This window comes from Heterocephalus glaber, unplaced genomic scaffold, assembly GCF_053883595.1.
Source record: "Heterocephalus glaber isolate CG9 unplaced genomic scaffold, H.glaber_assembly_v1.0 deba00000676, whole genome shotgun sequence".
In the NCBI taxonomy this organism is placed as follows: Eukaryota; Metazoa; Chordata; class Mammalia; order Rodentia; family Bathyergidae; genus Heterocephalus; species Heterocephalus glaber.
In genome coordinates this window covers 21,864,874-21,883,704 of record NW_028258156.1, presented here as the reverse complement: position 1 = coordinate 21,883,704, position 18,831 = coordinate 21,864,874, and the positions used below count along the sequence as shown (strand labels likewise).

The 18,831-nt window shown below is 35.9% G+C and overlaps 1 protein-coding gene across 6 annotated transcripts in view; it reads right to left on the bottom strand.

Annotated features, from left to right (window-relative positions):
• Cog5 (component of oligomeric golgi complex 5) overlaps positions 1-18,831 on the bottom strand; it is a 316,280-nt gene that overhangs the window by 79,967 nt on the left and 217,482 nt on the right. For all 6 annotated transcript variants that reach the window (XM_087206494.1, XM_087206496.1, XM_087206495.1 and 3 more), the window contains one exon: positions 15,984-16,065. In XM_087206494.1, coding sequence (XP_087062620.1) covers positions 15,984-16,065 — 82 coding nt within the window. The remainder of the gene's footprint in view (positions 1-15,983; positions 16,066-18,831) is intronic.

Sequence of the window (18,831 nt, the reverse complement as noted above, 5' to 3'; positions counted from 1 at the left end):
ATCCTGAGAATACTGAGGAAAGATGGAGAAATATCAGCTCTTTGTAACTATTTAAAAAGCCTTAGGGTGGAGGGGTTGAAGGGAGGGCAGGGGAAGGGGGAAAAAATAAGAACCAAGACAGAGTATGTAAAGGTGCAAATTCCCAATGATGAATGTCATTATATTGTATACCTAAAATGTACCAATAAAATTAATATTTTAAAAAAGTCGTACACACTTTTTATTATTATTAATTGCATATATATGGTACATTATAATTTAATACATTTATGCAATACATAATAAATCAGTTAGCATTTCTATCTCCTTAAGCATTTTTAAAATTAACACATATATATTTTTAAAAATTCAAGTTTGATCCAAGCTGTTTCAGAAAGAGAAGCTAGCTAGCTTTTAGGGTTTCATAAGACTGCAGTGAAATGTTGAAAAAGTCAGAGAATCTGAACTGGTTTCCCATGGAACATTTGCTGAGTTCTAAAGATATGAGAAAACCTAGGAAAGTATCTAATGCTTCAAAACTTAGAATAGAACACCCTTCATACTTGTGGTGTTTAGGAAGCAAAGCACAGCTGTGGGAGAGGACACTGGGTCTTAATGCTCAAAGACATTCACTCATTTTGATGTTTCATGAGGTGGGAGGTCTGGGAACCTTTGGTCAGTATTTCAGGACTGGGAAAACAAAAGATTCTCCATCTTCTAAATTCAAGGCCTGGAGAAGCATGTCCAAAGAAAAGAAGAGAATGAAAGCTAGACTGAGTGTTATTAAAACTGCAACTGCCCCAAACCAACCCAGCCTAGGGTAAATTCAAATGATTGTACATACACAACTGGAAGGCCAGAAAAAGAGTCTAACAAGATACTCCACTCCAGGATATACAAATGTATCCTATGACTCAATAAGATTGACAAACCTACAGGAAATGAAGACATAGTCAGGTGTTGCACATGCCTGCAATCCCAGTTACTGTGGACAGCTGAGGCAAGAGGATCATAAATTCGAGGTCAGCCTGGACAATGTAGAAAGACTCCGTTTTAAAGTTTAAAACAACAGGGGAGGAGGGGCTGGGGGTACAGCTCAGTGGTACAGTGTATGGCTACCATACAAGAGGCTCCTGGCTCAGTTGAGAGTAGAAAGAAAAGGGAATGGGGTGGTGAGGGGAGGGAAGGAGAGGGAAAGGAAAGAAGGGGGGGCGGTGAAAGGGAGGGAGGGAAGGAGGAGGGGACAGAGAAAAGGAGGGAGGAAGGGATGGGAGGGAGTTGGGGAAGATCCTTTGTAAAAAAGAATAATGAAATAGCCAATGCAGATATGGAGAAATGAATTAAACATTAGTCATAAAGTCAAAACTGCAACATGACTCAACATCTACCTAAAACTAAACTTCTGGCTGAAACATAAAACAATGAAATGTCAAGTATTGACAAGAATGTGGAAAAACTAAAAGTCTCACATACAACTGCCACTGGGCATTTAAGTTGGTACCTCATATTGGAGAATACTCTTTGAGAGGGTCTACTAAAGCTGAACATAGGCATACTCTATGCTTATTACATTAATTTCCTGTGGGTGTTGCAACAAATTACCATAAGCCTAGGAACTTAAAACAACCATATATTAATTTTTAAAAACTGCATATTACCCTACCATTTTGGAGGTCAGAAGTCTGAAATCAGTCTAAACCAAAATCAAAATATCAGCAGAGTGGTGTTCCTCTGGAAGTTACAGGGGGTAATCTGTTCTTTGCCTTCTCCATCTACCTACATTCCTTGGCTTGTGGCTTTCCCTCCCAGCAATTCTATCACTCTGACCTCTGTTCTATTATCAAGTCTCCTCTGGCTCTCCAGTCTCCCTTATCTTTACAAGGACTATATGATTATCTTGGCTCTACCCAGGTGGTCCAAGATAATTTCTCCATTTGAAGAGCCTTAAATTACATCTGCCAAATCTCTTCTGCTATGTAAACTAACACAGTCACAGCAATGTAAACTAACACAGTCACAGCATCTGGAGATTAAACCAGGGAACACTAGGAGGGCCATATGCCCATCAATTGTGTACTTCTGAGTTTATTCTCAATAAAGTTACACAGAATTGTCCTATTGACATCATTTAAAATAGCCCAAAATAGCAAACCATACAAATGGCTATTAATAGTAATAATGGTACATTATATAGTATTACAGTATATTCACAGGAAGGAATATTTTACAACACGGGGAATAAGCTACAATTTAGTGTATATGTAACAATAAATATGGAGTACTCAAAAATGTGTTCCAAAAGACAGCAGACATGAAAGTACAAACTAGATTTATTCATTAAAAAAAATAATGAAAATTTAAAAAACCAATCTATTCCAGTCTCCCAAGCACAAGGTCTTAAATTCAAGCCCCGGGAAACCTCCCCGCCCCCAACACCAGAAAAATAACCAAACCAATCTATTCCAGAAGAAATGAGTGATTTTACTTATTAGAATGGTATGGGTAGAAAGAAACTAGGAGGGGTCCATCTAGGCTACAGGTAATGCTCTGTTTCTTAATCTTGCTGCTGCTCTTGACAGATATGTTGAGATATGAAAAACTCTTCTGTGTATATAATTATGATACTCATACCATTTATTTTGAATATTATACTAATGATTTTTAAAAAGGAGAAATGGGAATTCAATGAAGGATTTTAAGAAAGTATGGTGAAATTCCTCTTGCCAACTGAAGTATCTAATTTGATTTACTGTCCTCCAGGTTAAACAAATTTTTAGTACTTTCTTAAAAGACAATTAATCTTGCTTATCAGTTTGACTGGAGAGATGACCTCCAGATCTGTGTGGGTCCTGGGAGGGTGACTCCGGAACTCTTTCTGGTCCCTGGCCATTGCTCTCTAGAGGTTCTTCCCCTGCACACAGCTCCCTGGGTACCCAAGCTGAGCAGCCTTCCTCCACCATGCCTTTCTGCTGTGGAGCCAACCCATACAGACGGAAACTTCTGAAACTGTGATCCAAAATGAACTTTTTTACTTTAAATTGTTTATGTCAGGCTTTTGGTCCCAGCAATAACAACAAAATAACCGATAAAACAGCTCTTAAGCTTTTGTCTTCCTTTTTTAAAAACAAGATGCAAGTTTTCTTCATGTCCAACAGGATGCTTAGGATGATGCCTTACAAGCTCTTTAGAACTCTGTAGTGAAATGCTTTAATTGCAGGGATGAAGATTCTAAAAGGTATCTGGAAATGAGGTTGTGAGGTGTTTTTTTTTAAGTGTGTATTTGTATATGTAAGTCATACATTAATTTTTTAATTACTTTTATTGGTACATTTTAGGTATACAATACAGTTACATTCATCACTGGAAATCTGCACCTTTACATAATCTCTCTTGGTTCTTATTTTTTCCCCATTCCCCTGCCTTCTCTTCAACCCCTCCATCCCTCCCTATTTACAAAGACTGCCTTTCCATTTTATCATTTTCTCATATTGATTCCATTCCCTTTTCTTTCCCCTACCCCTCCCACTTCCCTTTGCCCCTTTTCTTCCTAGTTCACATCTATTATACCTTTTAGTCCTTATTTACACTTTTAGTTTCTCACTCTAGAGAAACTATTTGGTATTTTCACATGTGTGTCCTATTTATTTCACTTAAGAGTATCTCCTCGGGCCGGGGATTTAGCTCAGTGGTTCTGGCGCCTGCCTTGAAAGCGAAGTTCTCGAGTTCAATCTCCAGTATCAAAAAAAAAAAAAAAAAATCATCACTTGTATTCCTTACTCTTAAGTATGTATAATAGATAATGTGAAATAGGAAGAAAAGGGGCAAAGGGGAAGGGGAAGTGGGAGGGGTAGGGGAAAGGAAAAGAGGGAATGGAATTAATATGAGAAAATGAAAAAATGGAAGCAAAGAAAGTAAATAGGGAGGGGTGGAGGAGTAGAAGGGAGGGCAGGGCAAGGGTGAAAAATAAGAACCAAGAGAGATTATGTAAAGGTGCAAATTTCCAATGATGAATGTCATTATATTGTATGCCTAAAATGTACCAATGATTAGAATGAATAATCGATAATGTAAAATAGGAAGAAAAGGTCCAAAGGGGTAGGGGTAGTGGGAAGGACAGGGGAAAGGAAAGAAGGGAAAGGAAAAATGATGAGAAATGAAGAAATTGGAAATAAAGTCTTTGTAAATAGGGAAGGGTGGAGGGCGTGAAGTGAGGCCTAGGAATGGGGAAAAAATAAGAACCAAGATGCATCATGTAAAGGTACAAGTTCCCAATGAGAAATGTAAATGTGTTGTATACCTAAAATGTACCAATAACAGAATTTAAGAAAAAAAAGAGTATCGCTTCAATGTGCATCCATTTAGCTATAAATGTCTCTAATTTCTCAATTTTTATGGCTGAGTAATATTCCATATAAAAAACCCCACATTTTCTTTATCCAGTCTCCAGGTGATGGGCAATTGGGCTGCTTCCAAGTATTGGCTATTACAAATTGTGGTGCTATGAACATGGGTGCACATATATCACTGTGGTATGATTCTTTTAATTCTTTGAGGAAGATACCCAGCAGGGGAATACCTGGGTCAAAGGGGACTTGCAGTCCTAGCTCTTTGAGGCATCTCCATACTGATTCCCACAGTGGTTGCACCAATCTACACTCCCACCAGCAGTGCAGTAGGGTTCCTCTTTCCCCACAGCCCCACCAGCTTGGTTGATTTCATGTAGCAGGCATTCTTTCTGGGGTGAGGTGGAATCTCAGCGATGTTTTCATTTGCATCTCTTGAATGACCAGTACTGCTAAACATTTTTTCATATATTTATATGCTATTTCTACTTCTTTGAGAAATGTCTGTTCACTTCAGATGCTCATTTTTGGATTGGGTCTTTAAATGTGGGAGGTCTGATTTTTTTAAGTTCGTTATAGATTCGAAATACTAGACCTTTGTCTGAGGAAGAGCAGGTGAAGATTTTTTGCCACATTGTGGGTTGTCTCTTCACACTGCTGGTGGTTTCTCTTGCTGTGCAGAAGCCTTTTAATAAGAAGAGATCCCATTTGTTGATTGTTTGTGCTAATTCACGGGCAACTGAGGTTTTGTTCATAAAATCTTTTCCTACACCGATGTCTTCAAGGGTTCTACCTAACCTCTGTTCCAACTGGTTCAAAGTTTCTATTTTAATATTAAGATCTTTAATCCATTTTGATTTTAGTTTAGTGCATGGTGAGAGATACAGGTCTAGTTTTAATCTCTGGCAAGTTGAAGCCCAATTTTTCCAGCACCATTTATTAAAGAGGCTAACTTTTCTCCAGTGAGGGTGTTTGGCTCCTTTGTTAAAGATGAGGTGGCTGAGAGTGTCTGGCGTTGTTTCTGCATCTTCTAATCTCTTCCACTGGTCCTCAGGTCTGTTTCTTTGCCAGTACCATGCTGTTTTTATCACAGTAGCTTTGTGATATAGTTTCAAGTTGGAGATTGTGACACCCCCTGCCATGTCTCTGTTGCCTAGAATTGATTTTGCTATTTTAGGTCTGTTCCTGCTCCAAATGAATTTTTGGATCATTTTCTCAAGGTCTGTGAAGTATGCTGCTGGAATTTCAATTGGGATTCCATTGAATCTATATAGAAGTATGGAAGTATGGCCATTTTCACTATGTTGATTCTGGAGCAAGAGATATCTTTCCATTTTCTGATATCATCTTCAATCTCTCTTTTCAGAGTGCCATAGTTTTCAGAGAAGAGGTCTTTGATTTCTTTCGTTAGGTTGATTCCTAGGTATTTCAGTTTTTTGGATGCTATTGTGAAAGGAATTGTTTGCCCTATTTCTCTCAGTGAGTCTGTTGTTCATGTAGAGGAAAGCTATTGATTTTTGTGTGTTGAACTTGTATCTAGCTACTCTACTGAATTTGGTTATTAAGTCTAGAAGACTTTTGGTAGAGTTCTTGGGCTCTTCTATATAGAGTATCATGTCATCTGCAAATAATGACAATTTGACTTCTTCATTTCCTATCTTTATTCCTTTTATTTCTTTCTCTTGTCTAATTGCCATGGCTAATGTTTACAAAACTACATTGAACAGGAGTGGTGATAGTGGATATCCTTGTCTTGTTCCTGATTTTAGTGTGAAGGATTTCAGTTTTTGACCATTTAGTATGATATTAGCTGTTGCTTTTTCACAGATGGCTTTTATCAGGTTGAGATAAAACCGTCTATTCCAATTTTTTGTAGGATTTTTATCATGAATGCTTGTTGGATTTTGTCAAGTGCTCTTCTGCATCTATTGAGATGATCATATGGTTTTTGTCCTTGGCTCTATTGATATAGTGTATTGCATTTATTGATTTGTCTATGTTGAACCATGCCTGCATCCCTGGGATGAATTCCACTTGGTCAGGGTATATGATCTTCTTGATGATCTTCTGCATTCTATTTGGCATTATCTTATTAAGGATTTTTGCATCTATGTTCATTAGTGAGAATGGCCTATAGTTCTCCTTTTCAGTTGGGTCTTTCTCTGCTTTGGGGATCAAGGTGATGCTTGCTTCCAGGAACGAATTTGGGAGTATTGCTTCTCTTTCAATTTCATTGAAGAGTTTAAACAGTAGTGGTTTCTTTGTCATGAAAATATCTTATTTCTCCATCAATTCTGAAGGATAGTTTTGCAGGGTACATCAATCTGGGTTGGAGGTTGTTTTCCTTTAAGGGCTTGAAATATGTCACTCCAAGCTCTTCTTGCCTTGAGGGTTTGCACTGAGAAGTCTGCTGTGATTCTGAGGGGCTTTCCTTTGTATGTGATTTGTTTCTGTTCTCTCACTGCTTGCAGAATTTTGTTCTGTTGGGTTTCTGGAATCTTAACTATTATATGCCTATGTGTAGATTTTTTTGATCAACGCTAGTTGGAGTCCTATATGCCTCACTTATCTGTATGTTGTTTTTTTCCCCTGCTTGGGAAGTTTTCTGCCATCACTTCTGTGAACAGTTTTTTTGTGTTATCTGCTCTCTGTCCTGTTTCTTCATTGACTCCGATCAGCCTTATGTTATCTTCTTTGCATCGTCTAGCAACTGCTGGATTGATTTCTCGGGGTCTCTTGCTATTTTAGAGACATTTTTCTTTCCTGGTCACTATCTGCAATCTTATCTTCTATATCTGAAATTCTGTCCTCACACTGGCTCATTCTGCTGTGTAAACTTTCAATGAAGTTTTTAATCTCCTGGAAATCTGTTTGCATCTGTTTTATGGATTCCATTTATTTCCAACATTGGGATTTCACCATGTTCCTTGACGCCTCTATTTTTTTTAATCTGTGTTCTATCTAGATTTATTAATCATGTCTTGTATTATGGGCACAATCTCTGCTCTTATATGAGAAATTATTTCTGATTTCATTTTTTCCAGATCCTCTTTTGTTGCCAGTTCAGGGAATCCAGATGGTTGAGTATCAGATTATTCCATCTCATTTCCCATTGGGGTTGGTTTAGGGAAGCTGGAAATCTGGTTTTGAGATATGTTTACATGTCTTCTCATTTCAATGGGGGTGGGGTGTGTGTGTGTGTGTGTGTGTGTGTGTGTGTGTGTGTGTGTGCTGCTGGTGCCCATGCAGCTCTGCTCCTCAGCACTGTATGGCGGCCGAGAAGGTTTACCTCTTTGGACCTGGGGGTGGCTCTGCTCCTCTGCACTGGGGGTGGTGGTATGGCAGCCCAAAAGCTTATACATTAAATGTTAAGAAATGTATGGATTACTTGCACACCATTCTAATTAAAAAAAAAAAATCTGCAAGCTCGTAATTGTAGGTTGCTGTCCTCCCAGCAGGAAGATTTGACTCAATTATCACTGTAGTTTTTTTTGGTACCGAGGATCTAACTCAGGACCTTGTGCTTGTGAGGCTGGTGGTGGCACCACTGAGCTAAGTCACTGGCCCTTATCACTGTAGTTTTTAAAAGGTAAAGGTAATGAGTTTTAGCAGAAAATATTTCAAGGCTTACAATTTTCTAACTCTTAAAACTTGCTGATCTCATTCATGCTTCTTTTATTCACACCCGATTTTCCAAAGAATTAGAAATAATATTTTATTACCTATCTTATCTGTACAAACAATTTTCTCTAGGTCCTTGAGTTTTGAGAGACTAATATTACATAAAGGGTTTTGAATAATTTCAAAAGTAGATTTGTTAGATTTTTTAAAGCACATTTGAAAAGATGCTTTTTTGTATTTTTACAGTGAACTCAGGGACTTGTGCATGTTAGGCAAGCGCTTTACCACTGAGCTACACTGCAAGCCCTAAAAATACTTTTAAGTACTTAAGTTTGCACACAATGGCACTGCCATTTTTTCTTCTTTTATTCTTTTCTCCTTCCTTTCCCTCCTGTCAACCAGCATTTATTGAAGGTCTATTATGTGCTAGGTACTCTGCTAGCCACTGAGGATGCTGCATGACCAAAGCTGCACACCCTTCCTTATGGGACTTAACATTCTGGTGTGGTGTTGTGGGGAGGGGGCGGGGGGACTCAGACACTCTAGATCAAAAAAATAGAACATACTACAAAGTGATAACAGCAATGGTGAAAAGCATATTTACTTATGATGAGACATTCTGGGAAAATTATCAAATTACAAAAGAGAAATCCTGTTTGCACTTCAAAGAGTTCAAAATAGTAATGTTTATTTTCCTTGATTCTGAGATGCTTTAAAAAAATATGTATTATGAACTAACAAATAGCTAAATATTATTATCTGCAAAATATAATAGAAAAATAAAAGATAAAAGGCTTAGAAATAATTTCAGAAATAATTATGACCCATACATGGGAGCTATTTTGAATCTTTGTTGTGACTATTCAGGCCTGTTTCTTTTTGAATAAATTTTATTTTTTGTGAAATTCCTGAATTATACCATACTGGGGACTCCTGAAATGTTACCAGAAACCTCTGCAGTAGGCTCCAGTTTCCTGCCCAGTCACTTAGTGTATGATTCAGGCCTGAGGGAAAAAAACCCCCAAAACCCCACAAAACTATAAAACAGAATTCAGAGAGACAGAAAGTGGGGTGCCAGGATGAACAATGCCGATGCAACTGACAAAGGTGCTGTCCAGTCCAAGCCACTGATTTTCATTAGTAATCAACTGGGGTAAAGGCGAGCTATGTGCAAGGGCAGAACTATGTGAGAAGATGCGCAGTCATGGGGTTTCTATGGAAAGGACAAGACAAAGCATTCTCGAATGAAGAACAGAACAGACAAAATATATGGTTGTAATTAGAACACTGTCTTTCTACTAGGCGGGTTTTAGATGTGGAAATGGAATTTGAGTGTGCGTTGCTCTGACCTCTGCACTTGGCTTTGGCCAGACTTAAAACAAGTCAATTGTGGGGTTAACTCTTTACAGCCTGCTTTGGGCATAATCAATATTGCAGTCTCCTGCAATACCTTCTAGCAGAACATCTTTTTACTAATCATCAACATGTATAATCAGAAAGCACATGTTCCTAACTAGGAAAATTTCCCTTTAGATATATTCTGCCAAAATATTACCTACTTAGTCTGTTACATTGTTTGTAATTCTCAACTCTGCAGATGGTTGTATTCCTTAATACTGCCTATCTATAATTTTAAGAAGCATTACAGTACACTTCAGGGACTTTATTTGCTATAAAAATGGAGGATGATTTATAAACAACTTACTTTGGAGTACTCCCAAAGGAAGTTATTAAAGTAATAATGCTTACAGAAGTAACAGATTACTCTGAATGTGAAATATTAATGAGACTCTCTCCTAAAAATATTATAGTTCATCTCAATAACTTCCTTGACTATAAAATCCATACAGACCCTATGACTTCATTTAATCTTCATTTTTCCATGAAGACACTACCTCCAAGTACAATGACATTGGGAATTTTGGACTTCAATATAGGAATCCAAAGGCATACACAAACATTTAGTACACAATGAGCATGTTTTAAATATTTTCACCAACTATTTTTTCTACCTTTCTCATTTTCGCAACACTGAAACAACCATTACATGCATATCAGACTGTTTTCTATGTTCCACAGGTACTGAGATTCTGATCATTCTTAAAGTTTATTCTGAATAATGTCTACAGTTATGCCTTCAAGTTCATTGATATTTTCTTCTTATGGTTAAATCTGCTTTTAGGAATAATAATTTCAGATATTATATTTTTCCAGTAGCATCATAACATATAAAATAGTGATAAACTGAAGAAATGACTTGTTAGATCTGCACACTAAAATCAAACAGCATTGATAAGTAAAAATATAAAAGACCTAAATAAACAAGAAGACATATCATTTTGTGTATCAGAAGATTCCATATTATTAAGTTGTAATCTCACTGCAAATTGATGCACAGACTCAATGCAATCCGACTCAAAATCTTGAGAGCAGATTTTTGTAAGAATGATAAAGTGAATCTGAAATAAATATGGAAATGTGAAGACTTAGAACAAAAGCATTTTGATAAATAACAACATAGGAAGACTTACATTACTGTGATCAAAATCCTATGATATTGATGTAGACATAGATATGATTTTCAATACAAAAATACCAAGAAGTCAGGAAGCAGAAAATATCCTTTAAGAGCCATACTCAAAGGAATAAGTGTGAGAAACTTATACCATATATAAATACTGCCTCAAACTGAACTTCCTAAAACATCAAGAGTAAAATATATGAGAAATACTTCTCACTTCAGGTTGGGCAAAGATTTTTAGGTTAAGAAAAAATACATAATATAAAACAAAAATGTTAAGTAAAAACACTATCAAGAAAACAAAAGAGCAAATCACATAGTAGGGGAAACTAAGAAAAGACTTTGAACTTAGAATACACAAAGAACCCTTACAACTCAATAATGGGAGGATAAGAATTATAATTTTTAAAAGGAGGACAATAATTTGGACAAACACATAAAAAATAGGTTATGCAGATGGCAAATGTGATCAACATCTGCTATTGTCTGAATGTTTGTGTCCCTCAAAATTAATATGGTAAATTCTAACCACCAACTTGATGAGTTTTAAGAGGGAGTCTTTGGGGAATGCTGAGGTAGGATCAACTAGCACTTTCACAAAAGAGGCTCAGAAAGCTCCCCTGTCCCTTCAACATATGCTTCTCTACCATGGGAGGACAAAGCAACAATTCATCACCTATGATCAAAGAAACTGGTCCACACCAAATACCAAATCTGTTGGCACCTTGTTCTTGGAATTCCCAGCACAAATAACTGTGAGAAATGGATTTCTCTTGGTTACAGGCAGCTTAAATGGCCTACGAAAGCCTCATTAGTCCTCAGATCTAATTGAAACCACTATGCAAAACAACTACATATCCACTAAAATAGCTAAAATTTAAATGACTGACAAATTATGTACTGACAAAATGTAGAGCAAAAGGAACATCATACATTGCTGAGGGTTAAACAGGCATTTACCAAATGATTAGGAAATCTTTATGTCCTTACACAAGACGATGAGTATATGTCTACAAAAGACTTTTATTAAATAACCATGTGGTCTTCATTACCTATCTTTATTTCTTTTATTTCTTTCTCTTGTCTAACTGCCATGGATAATGTTTCCAGAACTATATTGAACAAGAGTGGTGATAGTGGACATCCTTGTCTTGTTCCTGATTTTAGTGTGAAGGATTTCAGTTTTTGACCACTGAGTATGATATTGGTTGTTGGTTTTTCATAGATGGCTTCTATCAGTTTGAGGTAGAGACCATCTATTCCAATTTTCTGTAGGGTTTTTATCATAAATGCATGTTGGATTTTGTCAAATGCTTTTTCTGTGTCTATGGAGATAATCATATGGTTTTTGCCCTTGGCTCTATTGACATAGTGTATTACACTGATTGATTTGTGTATATTGAACCATCCTTGCATCCCTGGGATGAATCCCACTTGATCAGGGTGTATGATCTTCTTGATGATCTTCTGCATTCTGTTTGCCATTATCTTATCAAGGATTTTTGCATCTATGTTCATTAGTGAGATTGGCCTATAGTTATCTTTTTCAGTTGGGTCTTTCTCTGGTTTGGGGATCAAGGTGATGCTTGCTTCCAGGAATGAATTTGGGAGTATTGCTTCCCTTTCAATTTCATTGAGTTTAAACAGTAGTGCAGCAGCTCCTCTCTAAATGTCTTGTAGAATTCAGCAGTGAAGCCATCAGGGCCCAGGCTTTTCTTAGTTGATAAGTTTTTAATTACATTTTCAATTTCATTGGTTGATATTGGGTTGTTCAGAATTTTTAGGTCTTCTTTGTTCAACTTTGGTAATTCGTATGTATCTAGGAATCTGTCCATTTCTTCTGTGTTGTCCATCTTATTGGCGTATAGGTTCTGGAAGTAGGTGTTGATGATCCTCTGGATTTCAGACGACATGATACTCTATATAGAAGACCCCAAGAACTCCACCAAAAGTCTTCTAGACTTAATAACCAAATTCAGTCAAGTAGCTGGTTACAAGGTCAACACACAAAAATCAATAGCTTTCCTCTACACCAATGACAGACTCACTGAGAGAGAAATAGGGCAAATAATTCCTTTCACAATAGCATCCAAAAAACTGAAATACCTAGGAATCATCCTAACGAAAGAAATCAAAGACCTCTTCTCTGAAAACTATGGCACTCTGAAAAGAGAGATTGAAGATGATATCAGAAAATGGACAGACATCCCCTGCTCCTGGGTAGGAAGGATTAATATAGTGAAAATGGCCATACTTCCAAAACTGCTATAAAGATTTAATGCAATTCCAATTGAGATCCCAGCAGCATACTTCATAGACCTCAAGAAAACAATCCAAAAATTCATTTGGAACAAGAAGAGACCTAGAATAGCAAAAGCAATTTTAGGTAACAGAGACATGGCAGGGGGTATCACAATCCCCAACCTGCACCTCTACTACAAAGCTACTGTGATAAAAAACAGCATGGTACTGGCAAAGAAACAGACTTGAGGACCAGTGGAAGAGATTAGAAGATGCAGAAACAACGCCAGACACACTCAGCCATCTCATCTTTGACAAAGGAGCCAAACACCCTTACTGGAGGAAAGATAGCCTCTTTAATAAATGGTGCTGGAAAAATTGGGCTTCAACTTGCCAAAGATTAAAACTAGACTTGTATCTCTCACCATGCACTAAACTAAAATCAAAATGGATTAAAGATCTAAATATTAAAATAGAAACTTTGAACCAGTTGGAACAGAGGTTAGGTAGAACCCTTGAAGACATCGGTGTAGGAAAAGATTTTATGAACAAAACCTCAGTTGCCCGTGAATTAGCACAAACAATCAACAAATGGGATCTCTTCTTATTAAAAGGCTTCTGCACAGCAAGAGAAACCACCAGCAGTGTGAAGAGGCAACCCACAATGTGGGAAAAAATCTTCACCTGCTCTTCCTTAGACAAAGGTCTACTATCTCAAATCTATAAAGAACTTAAAAAGATCAGACCTCCCAAATTTAAAGACCTAATCTGAAAATGGGCATCTGAAATGAACAGACATTTCTCAGATAAAGAAGTAGAAATAGCAAATAAATACATGAAAAAATGTTCAACATCACTGGTCATTTGAGAGATGCAAATGAAAACAATGCTGAGATTCCATTTCACTCCAGAAAGAATGGCTGCTATCATGAAATCAACCAATAACAAATGCTGGTGGGGCTGTGGGGAAAGAGGAACCCTGCTCCACTGCTGGTGGGAGTGTAGACTGGTGCAACCACTGTGGAAATCAGTATGGAGATACCTCAAAGAATTAGGACTGGAAGTCCCATTTGACCCCGCTATTCCACTGCTGGGGATCTTCCCCAAAGAATTCAAAGAATCATACCACAGTGATATATGTGCACCCATGTTCATAGCAGCGCAGTATGTAATAGCTAAAACTTGGATACAGCCCAAATGCCCATCAACTGGAGACTGGATAAAGAAAATGTGGTTTTTTTTATAAAATGGAGTACTACTCAGCCATAAAAAATGAGAAATTAGAGACATTGATAGCTAAGTGGATGCACATTGAGGCAATACTCTTAAGTGAAATAAATAGGACACACATGTGTAAATACCAAATAGTTTCTCTCATGTGAGAAACTGAAAGTGTAAATAAGGACTAAATGTATAATAGGTCATGTGAAATAGGAAGAAAAGGGGCAAAGGGGAAGGAAGTGGGAGGGCTAGGGGAAAGAATAGAAGGGAATGGAATTAATATGAGAAAATGGAAAACTAGGAACAAAATCTTTGTAAATAGGTAGGAATGGAGGGGTTGAAGGGAGGGCTGGGCAAGGGTGAAAAAGAAGAACCAAGAGTGACTATGTTGTAAAGGTGCAAATTTCCAAAGATGAATGTCATTATATTGTATACCTAAAATGTACCAATGATTAGAATGAATAATCGATAATGTAAAATAGGAAGAAAAGGTCCAAAGGGGTCAGGGTAGTGGGAGGGGCAGGGGAAAGGAAAGAAGGGAAAGGAAAAATGCTGAGAAATGGAAAAAATGGAAATAAAGTCTTTGTAAATAGGGAAGGGTGGAGGGCATGAAGGGAGGGCTAGGAATGGGGAAAAAATAAGAACCAAGATGCATTATGTAAAGGTACAATTCCCAGTGACAAATGTAATTGTGTTGTATACCTACAATGTACCAATAAAAGAATTTAATACAAAAATAAAATAAAAAATTAAAAAATTAAAAAAAACAAAACAAACCATGTGGTTTTATTCATAATAAACCAAAGGTAACAGCCAAGTTCTTCCCCAATTGGGGACTGAATAAACAAATTGTAGTACATATCCACACAATGAAATACTACTCAACAATAAAAAGGAAACATGCAATTGCACAAATAAATCTTAAAATAATTATGATTTGCATGATTCCAGTTTTAAGAAAATCTAGTAAAAGCTACATTACAATGCTAAAAATCAGATCAAAAGATGGGTGCCTGGGCCAATTCACCAGGATTAGAAGTAGTGGATTAACTGTAAAAGTAAGGAAGGAAAATTTTAAAATAGAAATGCTCTATATCGTACTTGTGATCATGATTATATAAATGTAAATATTTGTCAAAACTCAGAGAATTTTATCCCTAAAATTGGTGAATTTTACGCCATACAAATTATAGTTCAGTAAAGCTAACCAAACCCAAGGAGATACACAATATTTTCTCGCAAGATCAACTGGGTGCTAGGTACAAATAAACGAGTCTTAAATAAACACTCTGCTTAAGTTCTGTTTGGCCACTCACAGATGGACATCCTTTGTGAGTACTGCCTTGCCGCAAAGTTCATCAGAAATAGGAGCAAAGAGGCAGGTAGAGCAGTCTATTCAGACCTGGGTTCCCAGTGATTACATAATGTTTTACAGATAATACATCCTTGTGGTACATATTTGTGAATAAAAATTTAAGTACACACAAATTCTTAAAGCTTAGGTACGTTTAATGTTCTAACATTCAGTAATTAAACAAACATACTTAGGTTAGCTGGTTTGCACAGTTTACTAGTATTCCAAACTACCCCGTGCCATTATTTCAAGACATAAACAAAAAAGTTTCGCAGACTTTTAATTCACAATGTATATTTATTAACTCTAGTTTATTCATTAAGCATCCATTATTAAAAAAAACCCAGTGAAATCTCTGCATTTTAAAATCATGCTGTTAAGAATTAAAATAATTCTAAAGCATAAATTAAATTCTTCAAGATCAACTGCTTTACACCCTCTATATTGAAAAAATTCACAGTTCTTTCAATATTTGAATTGCGCAGAATTAACTTACTGTACAGACAATTTTATTCTAAACACTGATTATGAAACTGATTCTATGGCTAAGAAATCCTAGAGTAAATATCTAAAAGAAATAACAATTAGCCAGTTTTAAAAAACAATACAATGTTTTATGAACCAATAAGGGACGACCTTTCTTGAAATCAAACTTTAAAATAACTGAAAAATTTGAAGTGAATTTGCAAAATAGTAAACTTACAATTTGTTGCCATATGAAACTGAGAAGAAAGTGCCTGAGTAACTGAATTCCAAAATGTGTATAAAATGTCAGGCTGTCCATCCTGCGAAACAACAAATAGATGTATTTATTTAAGAATGTATAATAAATAAGATGTAACATTGACAATTTAAATGAAAAAATGAGATATAAGTAAAAAACAATGTGATCATTAAATAACTAAGTAGAAATATATATATATATATATATGATTTAAATTATGTCTCATGTTCAAGTGATCAGTCATAGTCCTGCTCTGCTATCTACTTGCCACAGGATCTTGGGAAGCTGCTTAACCATTCTGTGTCTGAAATCTCCTCATCTGTAAAATGGGGATGGCAACAATTTCTACGCTTCCTGTGAGGATTAAAGAAGTTGAAAAAAACTCTTAGGCCAGTATGTGACATGTAACAGGCTTTCGATGAATGTTAGCTGTTACTGCTCTAATAATTATTATTATCATCACTTGATACACAGGAGACCATTCGTGTCATCACAACAAAGCAATGGACAAAATATGCTCAGGCAGGCCGGGGATTTAGCTCTGTGGTTTTGCTGCCTGTTGTGCAAGCGCAAGGACCCGAGTTTGATCCTGACACCCAAAAATAAATAAATAAATAAAAACCTGCTCAGGTCAAGCAGTTTACAGGGCATAAATCACCATTACAAAAGAAAATGATTGAAGACTACATACAACTTTTAAAAAGCAAAAATGATATTATTACAGGAGACTTTCGTCTAACTTCAAACAATTATTGTGATTTAGAAAGTAATCATTAAAAAGAAAAGTAAATACTAATATAAATATCATTTATTATAAAAAGTACTTTAATATTGTTAAAATGAAATAACACTGTCAGAAATTTTGATAAATATTTTAAGGTACTTGTACATGCCTGGCATTTATATCAAACTGCTAATATTATAATATTTTTGAAATATAAAAAGGACAACTTCATAGAATGCATCAAAGAAACAGGATAAAGTCTAATATTCAATTATTACTAGTCATAAAAATGAAATTCTAATTTTAATGTTGCAAGTGAACAAAATGACCAATGAAAAATACCAATTTGTGAATGTTAAACCTGTGCATACTTCCATTCTTACTGTTTCTTACTTTACTAAGTTATGCCTTTGAATTTAGTCACATGGAAACTGTGTATTATAAAGATAAATAACTGTTGATTTCTTATGCAATGATCACAAAATACATTCAGATTCCCAAGATTTTATGTATTATGGAATCTGTGTCGTAAAAAGATGCTTTTTGTCATATTAAAAAAGTATAATACACCACATTAACAAAACAAACAACAAAAGCCACAAAGTATCTCAATTGATGTATATAAAGCAGTTAACAAAATTCAACCATCTTGAGCTGGACATGATGGCACATGCCTATAATCCCAGAATTCAGGAGGCTGAGGCAAGAGGACTGCCATAAAGAACAGGCCAGCTTGAACTATGTAGTGAGACCCTGCCTAAAAAAAAACAAAACCAACACTCTTTCATGATATTTAAAAAAATACATGGAACACACTAGGACTAGAAGAAAATTATATCACTATAATAAAGGCCTTATATGAAGAGAGCAGAGCTATAAACATCATATTCAATGGTGTAAATGTAAAAGCTTCTCCTCTAAGAAACGAGGTCAGGATGCCAACTCTCACTATTTGTGTTCACCATAGTTCTAGATGTACTACCAAAGCAAACAGGTGAAAAAAAAAAGAAATGAAAGACACCCAGAATAAAAGGGGAGATGTAAAATTATATGCTCAAAGGTTACATGAACTATTATGTAGAAAACTAAAGATTCCACATAAAAGTTAGAATAAATGAAGTCAGTAAAATTGTGGGATACAAAGTCACAAAAAGCAATTGTGTTTTTATGCACCAACAATGAACAAACTGAAAAAGAAATGAAAAAAAACAACTCATACAGAATAGCATTCAAAAGAATAAAGCTTTGGCCGGGGATTTAGCTCAGTGGTTCCGCTGCCTGCCTTGTAAGCACAAGGTCCCGAGTTCAATCCCTGGTTAAAAAAAAAAAAAAAGAAAGAAGAAGAATAAAGCTTTTTGGAATAAGCCAAGAAGGTGGATTTATACATTGAAAACCATAAAATACTGCTGAAATAAAGACAACATAAAAAAAATTCATGGATTAGAAGACTTAAAATTGTTAAAATGCCCATACTACTGAAAGTGATCTCAATTAATGCAATCTCTATTAAACCTCAAAGGTATTTTTTTTTAGAAAAGTAGGAGGAAAAAATCCTAAAACTCATATAGAATCCTAAGAACTCCAGATATCTTTTTTGAGAAAGAAAAGTAAAGGTAGAGGCCTCGTTTTTCCTGCCTCCAAAACATCAGTAATCAAAATAAGAGACTGGCATAAACACAGACATATAAACTCATGGAACAGAATGGAGAATCCAGAAATAAAACCTCAAATATATATGATCATATGATCTTTCATAAGGATACCTAGATTACACAATGGGGAAAGTATAGTCTCTTTAAGTAATGGTGTTGGAAAAATTGTATACATACATGCAAAAGAAGGAAGCTGAACCCTTACCTTGTATCAAATAAAAAGTTAACTCCAAATGAACAAAAGATGTAAATGTAAGACTTGAAACTGTAAAACTCTAAAAGAAAACATAGGAAATGCCCCCATGACACTGGATTTTGCAATAGTCATTAAATATGAAACTGAAACAGTGGCAAGAAAAGCAAAAATACACAAATGGGACTTCATCAAACTTGAAATATCCCACTGAAAGCAATAAGAAACACAGCATAAGAAACAACCAACAGAAAGAAA